Source organism: Centropristis striata, chromosome 11 (genome assembly GCF_030273125.1).
Source record: "Centropristis striata isolate RG_2023a ecotype Rhode Island chromosome 11, C.striata_1.0, whole genome shotgun sequence".
In the NCBI taxonomy this organism is placed as follows: Eukaryota; Metazoa; Chordata; class Actinopteri; order Perciformes; family Serranidae; genus Centropristis; species Centropristis striata.
Genome location: NC_081527.1, coordinates 30,768,299 through 30,777,524, shown reverse-complemented (window position 1 = coordinate 30,777,524; position 9,226 = coordinate 30,768,299). Strand labels below are relative to the sequence as shown.

Genomic DNA, 9,226 nt, shown 5'->3' with positions numbered 1-9,226 from the left:
CAGTAGCCTATAATGTTTCTTATCATTGATATTATGGAGCTATTACCCATATCTTGCAGATAGGCCCGCTGCTATTTCCCGTAGGCCGGATAATATGCAATATGGTAATGATATTACTGAGTCCTTGGCCTTGTGGAGTTGTGGGACTTTTTTCTGTGTCACTCCCCATATTCCTACAATACTGCTCCTAGTCTACCTGAAACTTTATTGCGACTTTTTTTAATCACCTAAAAGTTTGCATAATAGCTTGCTCTCATAACGTCTGTGCGTGATAATGCTTACAGCCCTATAAAATGGCATGCTTTGCATTTTAAACGTTATCACAGCCTAGTTCTGACGTTTCATGCATCAGGCCCGTTTGGGAATCAGGATCCAAGGGAGGGAGGAGGGAGGGAGGGAGGGGAGGGGGGTTGTTCAACTTGCCAGAGAGGATTAAGGATTAGTTTTACTGGCGGATTAGGTCTGTGTGTGGGGAGGCATGATGGGGTTAAACATGGATGGCGGCAGCCGCACGACAGCCCAATCAGTGGTGACAAACTGAAACCGGGGAGGTGGGTTTGAAGAAAAAAAAACAAAATAATAAAAGCCACGGGGAGCCGGGAGGGGCTGGAGTCGGGGCGTTTTGAGAGATCTTCAAGCAAACAGCTGCTTTTTACACTGCTCTGGGCTCCCATGATTTGGGTAATGTTGGGTTTTCTAATGGAGAAACTAAAGTCCACCTTCAGGGGTCCTTGAAAGGATTCCAGAAAGGTCCCCTCTCTGATATCACTAATTTAACCACACATAATGACTATCACAATCCTAAGTCATTCACTTGCACCGCCACATATAGACAATAATTCCATACAAAATCTGCAGACAAAAATGTTGAGACGACACCATTTTCTGACACTATGAGTCATTTACTGTATGTTCAAAGAGTCTTTTTCTCTTCCTCTGTCTCTAAACCTAATGGGAGAGCTGAAATGCAGCATCTGGCATCATTAAACACTTGTTATGAGGACGGAAACGGCTTTAAATGTTTTGTTGCTGGCGCTACATTAGAAAAGCTTTTGCTCTGGCTTAAATGAGTGGACAGCCTCAGGTGCTGGGAGCGTGCTCGAGCGAGCGAGCGTGCGCGCGCGTGTCCACTGACTTTCACACGACGAGGCTGCGCGGCGCTGTGTTGTCCTGCGGTGCCTACGTGATAACCGTATATAAGAGCGGAGCCTGAGCGTGCAGCCTGGACAGTAATAGGGCTGGTAACGAAGCCCGTGCTGTGCTGCTACAGCTGAGCTGTGGGTTCAGGCTTTTTGCCCGTTTGAAATCTGCATATTAAAGCGCTGACCTTTGCGCGCTTCAAAAGCTTGTCCATGTGAAATTTCTGAAACAATTCAGCCCAGATGCAACGTGGCCTCTGCAAAACCCATCTCATGAAGCCTGGTCTTTCTATTTATCCATCTGTTCATCTATCCGGCATTTTTATATACAAAGCTGCCTTGTGAGCTTCATTGTGATTGCGAAAGCAATAAAACAATATCTCTACCTATTTCAATCCTCATCCAAAAAGCCGCAACACTTTCATCTACATCTCTGCCGGGACTCGAACCCGGAGCCTCTGGATTAGAAGTCCAGCGCGCTATTCCATTGCGCCACAGAGACTGTGCCACATTTTTTTCGATCAAAAGCGGGTTTATATTCCCCTCCCATCCCTGTGCAGCATCCTCGCCATCCCTCAGCATCAGGACCGCAGCCTGTGAATGGGAATTTGCCGCCCGGTAGGGGGTGCTGCCGCTGCGTAATCATGACTCTCTTATGGCTCATAGAGAAGATGAGAGCCCCTGCTCTGCATCCCCCATTGCTTTCACGCAGGTTATCTCGTCAAAACATCATAATGGTGATATTATCGGAGCAAAACCAAACGATGGAACATCTTATATTGTAAATGCATCAACAGCTACGAGGCAAAGTGCTCACTCCTTGCAGGGAATAGCTCCAGTGAACAGCCCATGTTTTTATTACCTCAGTTACTGTTTTCCTCTAAAATTGGAAATATGTGCACAGGGTTTGGTATGAACAGTCTATATAACAAAAAAGTCTTAAATCCTGCACATTTGAGCAATTTTCCTATCCATCACAATAGAAAATTGCAGTCCAATGGATGTGTAGCTCAGAGGAAAATGTGCCTATGACATGGATTAGATTCAATGTAGGGGATAATCTAGATGCCAAATTCACTGCAATCAGCCAAAAAGTCACAAACAGAGAGCAATTTTGCAACTGTTTGTTTTTGTAGTGCCAATTATTTTGAGCTGGCAACCATTAAATAGAGTCCAATCCAGTAACAGATCCGATGCGGCTCTGATGAGAATATAACCATATCAAAAGCATTAAATGAGCTCACTTGTGTTTTTTAAACAGTGACAGTTATTGTAGACCGCTGGCTGTGTCCTTTATAAGCAGAATGTTTGATCACCTGTGTGGCTCACAAACACATTTTATCAACAGCAAAACAATGCAAGTTGACAAGCGTTTTCCATTCGAGCCACAGGTAACAAATTGATAAACCAATTTTGTTGAAGCTAACTAGACTGCATGGTGGTGTTGTTTCTCAGTGCTGGTTCAGTTGATCGAAACAGACACATTCTCAAAAGCGCTCGTACAAAACAGTATGGGTGCAGCCGCCTCCCCAGAACATTTACTGTTGTTGTTTTTTCCCAGTGTGCACTTGTTACTGTACCCTACCTAAATGGAGTTGGATCTGACATTACATCACGGCATGCTTTTATTCACACTGCAGGACAAAAGCTGTTCAGGTGCAGTGTTGCTCCTGTGCGGCTCAGTGGGAGGCAAGGCCTGAGGCAGGCTGCTGGTGAGTAGCCTGTTCACATACACAGCTTCCACCACTGGGCTGCTTCGGCACATTTCAGCCACTCTCTTTCCTGACGTTAAAAAATGCATCTGAGCAGCTGCAGCTAGGAGATGGTAAAATATGAATGGCAACCTACAGTAAACAGCCACTCCACGGACACACACATTCCTGTACACAGAGATAACGGGCAGGCACAGACACTGAGCACTTACAGCAAAGAAGTGATTAATGAATTTGACGTCACAGCACTATTAGATAAATTACATAAGGATGGAACATGTAGGACATGTCTAATTTTGGCCGTTGGTTGTTGTTCACACAGAGTGTGAAATAAACTGGGTCACATTTGCATGCACTTTGCACTCTTGCTGCATTTGATGACCCTGAAGCGTTCCAGGGTAGAATTAATTACAAAGGACAAAACATCACAACACCTTTTCTGCATAAAGCATAATATAATCCTTTATTTAATACTTTGATGAAATGCAATACGCCAGAACAGAACATATACACAAAACTGCCACAGTGAAGCCAGTCCACATTCCCTTCCACTCTCTCTTCTCGTTGTCTGCTCAGAGGAAAGTCAGTGCTATGGAGGTGATGACGGACAGCCCAATAACTGTGTAGCCGGTGCGGTAGACCTCTGGGATTTTGAAGCCCTTGCCAATATCCCACCACTGGTTTATATAATATTAAACAAATAAGAGAGAAGAGACAGAGAAAAGAACATTTAGTATAAGAAACACCCCAAGAAAACATAATATATATTCAGAGGAATGAGTAAACATGACAAAATTACAAAAAAATCTGAGTCCAGACAGTACACCAACAAACTACCAAAGAATCTTAATCATCCTAAGTCTTACCAAGTGGCGGATGCCGTTAAAGGTGTGGTACGACACAGGGAAGGTGATGCCGAACTTGGCCAACCCAATGAGAAAGGGGCCGACGGATAGCGAATGGATCAAGTCCAGGTAGTAGGGGTAATGTCCCGGTAAAACCAGCGCTGCCAAGGCAAAGGCTGAGATGGCTAGACACAGACAGAAGTAATAAGACCACAGTTTGGACTAGGTGTGGATGTGAATGGGTGTATGAGACAAGTGTTGCACATGCATGATTTTTGGGTGAAAGCAGTCAGCGAGAAATGAACATATGTCAAGGACCAACATGCTATGACCCGTTGATTTTGCTGGATTTGTTTCCATGAATCACCACACCACAGTCATTTCGCTCAGTCATTTTTAAACATATGACTGTCTCAGTTATGTAAACACTTTTTTTCTCCTCTGATTAAATTAAATGAATGCCGAGCAATGGTTTAGTATCAGACAGGCTCTTTAATGGATGCCTGTTACAATAAACAGCACTCAAAAGTTTCTCTTTCCGTGCAGTCTCAATGATTCAAAGCGATAATAGCAGAGGAAACATTCCTTGTTGGAAGACAGAGCAGACGTGAATCAATCTCAACACAAAAGGTAGAGTTGCATAAAAGTAAACTAAAATATACATCCATTGCATTTTTGAACAAACAACCCTTTAAAATCAAGCACTGAAATAACTCTGAATTTGAATTCCATGTGCAAAATAGCATTGAAGTCGAGGCAGGACATCTAAAATTGCATAATAAGCCATATGGCTTATAAAAAATCCTTCCGTCAGGTGACATTTTTTAGCCCACTGAAATTAAGCCAGAAAGTTGACACTGTGGTTAAGCACATGTGATGTTTTGATAGAAAGTTGAGACAAGTGATGAGTGACTGTTTGTTGGCAGTGTTGAGTGCTGACCTTTATTGAACCCATTAACATATAAACAAAATTGGACCGAGCTTTTAAAGCACGGTACATCAAGGTCAACAGTCCTGATGCACGATGTCACAGCAGCACAGGCTCAACCTTTGCACCAGGCAAATGAATAAAAGCTGTTAGCAGTCCAGTATTAGACTTGATTTTCACACGCAAAGGGTTGAATTATATTGAACAACTTGTGTTTCGTAATGCCAGTAAATGCTCTTAGCAGTAATCAATAGCAATGGACTAAAATGCCCTGAAGACATTTTCAGGGTCAGTCAAAGCTGAAAGAGGCAGTAGAATAGCTTCACATATATTTTTGCATAATAACATAAAAGCTTACAAATGTATCATGAAGTGTTTTTTTTAAATGCAGGATATACATGCATATTAAGGACAAAGAAACAAGAACGGGGAATATTCACAAGCGTATGTATGACTTTAGTTATGATGACAAAACAAAATGATGTGTTACCTCCACTGAGCCCCACTCCTGTTCCTCTGTGTGTGATGGACATCACCATGGGGACGGACCACCTGAAATACAAAGAAAAATACATTTACCATCATGGCAGGTATCAATCTTGTTGAATCAAACTCCAAACCAAAAGTCAAAGTATTGAGACTTCTGACTTTTACTTAAATTTTTAAAACTGTTTTGCTTCAGGTTAGGCCCAGACTAGCAAGTTGCATCATTGCAGCATTATAAAGAAAGAAAAGAAGAACTCTTCAGAATTTCTTAGCTGCAGGCAGCAATGTTTCCTCAAAATGGTTGAGACTCACAAGGCAAAGCTGCAAGCCATGGGAAGACTTTTGTCTTTCTAGAAATGTCAAAAGAAATTAAATGACTGACACTTTCACTACAGACTCCATATAAAGGTACACTGAGAAATAAGGCTAATGCTGTTAGACAATATAACATCAAACAGGTGACAGAATATGATTTAAATCTGTGAAATACCGGTGTAGGAACCCATTTATGGCTGGTGTCAAAGACAAAAGTGCTCTTACATAGATTAGCCAGAATGATCCCAGATGACAGAGAAATACAAAGTGAGCCAGGATACAACAAGTTTAAAAGGTTTTCTTTACCGCAGGTTTTAAGCAGTTAATCTGCCCAACAGTGCATCAAGGTGCTCATTGCACTTCATGTTTACAGAGGCATGAAAATATCTGATAATGTTGGCATGTCCTGCGGTTATGTGAGAATTAAAAGAATGCATGATCTGAAAAATGTACTTTTTATAACTTAGATAATGTGCTGCAGTGGATTTTTAGCAATTTTGAAAATATTGAGCTGAGATTCTAAATCACAAAAGAACAACTGAGTCACCGGCGTCCTTGACTTGAGATTTTTTTGTGGACAAACAACTGGCTTTACACAATACACATAGAGTACTTACTTGTAAATGGTGACATGGGGAGACATGGGTCTGTTTAATTTGGCATTTTTGGTCCAAAACTTGTTCATCTCATCCTTAGCCGTGGTTCCCATGGGAGCGGCACTGTAGAGAGAAACCATGATTTAGAGTACAGACATGTACAGCAAAAATGTGTAGTACATAGGTTAGCATTCATTTATTCATTATTATTAACCGCTTATCCAAACTCAGATCGCAGGGGGCAGGAGCCTATCCCAGCTGACATTAAGCGAGAGGTGGGGTACACCCTGGACCGGTCACCAGACTATCACAGGGACAGAGACATAATCATTCACGCTCTCACTTACTTCTATGGGCAATTAAGAGTAACCAATTAATGCTAAACTGCATGTCTTTGGACCGCGGGAGGAAGCCGGAGGACTGGGAGAGAACCCACTATGACACAGAGAGAACATGCAAACGACAGTGTATTTGTGTCAACCACATAGTCTCCTTTTCTCTCTCACAAGCACACACAACTTACTGTCTGTAGAGGACACTGTATTGTGGTCTGGTGAGACAGACACCCGGACGAGCCAACGTCCTAGACACAAAAAAGAAGAAAGGGGTTAGGATTAAACTTGTACTTGCCACCAGGATATCTATGTCTGCCGTCAAATACATTTTTTTCAAAATAATGTACATTTTTAATTTTTTTTTATTTAACCAGGGAATATCCCATTGAGATTAAGTTACATATTTACAGAAAACACAGACCTTAAACGTGTTGTGAGAAACAAGTGCATGTTGTGGAATTGGTACATAGTACAAATCAAGTTAAGTTATGGGGAATTGTTATTATTCCAAATCATTTTAATTACATGTATTAATTATTCCACTTTTATGGTTTGAATAATGGTACACAGTCTACATCAAGACTACAAATAAAATGCTAAGTTGAATTCCTGATATTTCAGCATGATTTCTAAAACACCTGTTCAAATAACTATTCCTATCGACATGAATAATTTGAACTAATTAAGTGTAGTTTGGGCCACAGAGGCAAAACCCAGTCAATCTGATTGAACTGTTAGATCTGTAGGGAGGACGCATGTAAGGGCAGTAATAAACATTCGATAAGCCTGAGAGCCACTGTGCTCACCTTCAACAGCCACCTAGATAAAGTTTAAGAAAAACATTGACTCTCTTAGTGTCAGTGTAATAACCTACCTAGCTAAACTGTCAGTTAGCCAGATCCAAGCTAAAGCAGCCCAAACATTCCGGTTATGAAGCCCAATTTAACACCGGGCTTACATATAAAGGCAAAAGGAAGTACATAAAACCCTTAGGTCGGCCATTAGTTATACTAATGAGCCAAAGTTCACTCTCTGCTAGCTTTGAAATGCCCGAAAAACTGCTAGCGTTAGCCCGCAAGCTAACGTTAGCAAGCGCTGAGTCGCGCTATATTCACGCTAAATAACGTTAATAAACCAAAGTAAGAAGTCAAAACCGGGCAATTTGTCCTCAGCTGTAACGCTCGTGTACTGTTAATGTTACTATTTGATTTGATGACCACGAAGAAGCTTTCCCCGAGCCCAAACACCACGTAGCATAAATGTACTGACCTTAGTAGCAGCGCCATGTTTGACAAGTAGTGAACGAAGTGACGTACCGGATGTTGTTGTCCCGGCCGGTTATCTGAAACCGTCAGCGGCTGTTTTTAAGGTCAGGCTCGGTCACTGTGAGCTCAGGACGGCTATTAAAGGCTCTACTTCTTTTAGGAACCAATTTAAAATGTAAAATGTGTTTAGATATCGTCACCCTGTTAAAATAATCGCCTAACTCATTTTTTCAAGTTTCGCAGGAAACACAAAAAACTTCACCAAAAGTGTAACATATGACATTTATTGATCATTTCACTCAAAAAGGATGTGACAAAGGATGGCTATTGGCATAGTAATAACACTGTGTGTAAATTGTGTAACTTAAGAGAGATGAATTACTTTTTGACAAATGACAATTTTTGAACATGCCTTTGTGACTTAAGCAAGATATGGTAACACTTTATTTTGAAGGTGTCAACATAAGAGTCACACAAGCTCTTGCCCTTGTAGTCACAAGGCTACAACAAACATAACTAAACAATCTCCCTCTAGTTCTTCTTTGCTGGGTTTTCTTATCTGATGCCTATGAATGTGGCAAATATATATATATATTTGTATATATAAAATATATATATTTTATATATATATATATATATATATAAAAAAAAAAAATTGAGCCTATGTCTCTTTTGCCCTAGTTTATTTTCATTCATTGACTAAACAATAAATCAATTATTTTTGTAAAGGTAATAAAAATAATTACTTAATTTGTTGTGCACATTTCACACAGAGTGTCAGCCCAAAGTGCTTATCAAAACAAAATGAGATAAAAATAAGAAAAGGCAAAAAGAAACAGCAATAACTGAGGCACACACAAACAATTGTGATTGTTCCACCTTATTAAAACATAATATTATTCTTTAAAATCACTCCTAGATCTGTAACTTTCATTTTAATTTGTTTAGTGAGTACATTTATAAGAAGTGAAAAGAATTGGTAGGGGAAGCAAAGTGCATTTATAAACACAACACAAACCCATAAATAGATATCAAGAAATTGCTAAATGAATACTGTGTGCAACAAAATGAAACAACAAAAACAATATGACAAATATGACACAGATCCCCTGTGTTAATATTCATTACATCACACACAACAATAAAACGGTCAGTGTAACATGGGTAGTCATATAAAGTCATATAGTGTCATGCACTTGAGAAATAAAAGTATAAGTACTGAAAAAGGCCACAAGCTACACAAGCTAAACATCTACTCTTACAGACAGCAAACAGGAGGTAAGGTTAATGATGGCCAGAAGCAGCCCTCCACAGGCTTCCCAGTGGTCTGGCCAGATATTAATGTTGCATAAAGTATAAGAAGAGATCATGTTCGACCAGGCAAGGTTAAGGTTGGTTACATGAGATTTAAAAACCCTTCGAGCAAAATTTGAGACGAGTTTTGACGTTGCTTTTGACTTAATATTTAGACATTTCTGAACAAATGGCTTCTACTAAGAGCGGCGGCGCGACTTGGGAGGAAAATGCTCAGCTGCCTGAAGATGTTTTATTTACTATTTTGACAGTAAGGTAACGAGTATCAAGTGAATAGAAGAGGGCATGCAT

At 40.4% G+C, this 9,226-nt stretch overlaps 1 protein-coding gene and 1 non-coding gene across 2 annotated transcripts; both read right to left on the bottom strand.

Annotated features, from left to right (window-relative positions):
- Nucleotides 1–1,567: 1,567 nt before the first annotated feature.
- On the bottom strand, nucleotides 1,568–1,641 carry trnar-ucu (transfer RNA arginine (anticodon UCU)). The gene has a single exon. It is a non-coding gene; the product is annotated as a tRNA-Arg (tRNA).
- Nucleotides 1,642–3,286: 1,645 nt separating this feature from the next.
- sdhc (succinate dehydrogenase complex, subunit C, integral membrane protein) lies at nucleotides 3,287–7,715 on the bottom strand. The gene is made up of 6 exons (XM_059344609.1): nucleotides 7,626–7,715; nucleotides 6,545–6,604; nucleotides 6,043–6,144; nucleotides 5,115–5,176; nucleotides 3,718–3,881; nucleotides 3,287–3,528 (listed from the first exon to the last, which is right to left on the bottom strand). The coding sequence occupies exons 1-6, from the start codon at nucleotides 7,640–7,642 to the stop codon at nucleotides 3,424–3,426; spliced, it is 510 nt and encodes a 169-aa protein (XP_059200592.1). The 5' UTR covers nucleotides 7,643–7,715; the 3' UTR covers nucleotides 3,287–3,423.
- Nucleotides 7,716–9,226: the final 1,511 nt, after the last annotated feature.

Coding starts and splice junctions, on each gene's coding strand:
- sdhc (XM_059344609.1), bottom strand. Junction 5,177..6,042: donor CCCCATGTCACCATTTACAA/GTAAGTACTCTA, acceptor TTTGTATTTCAG/GTGGTCCGTCCCCATGGTGA. Junction 3,529..3,717: donor TTAACGGCATCCGCCACTTG/GTAAGACTTAGG, acceptor TATATAAACCAG/TGGTGGGATATTGGCAAGGG.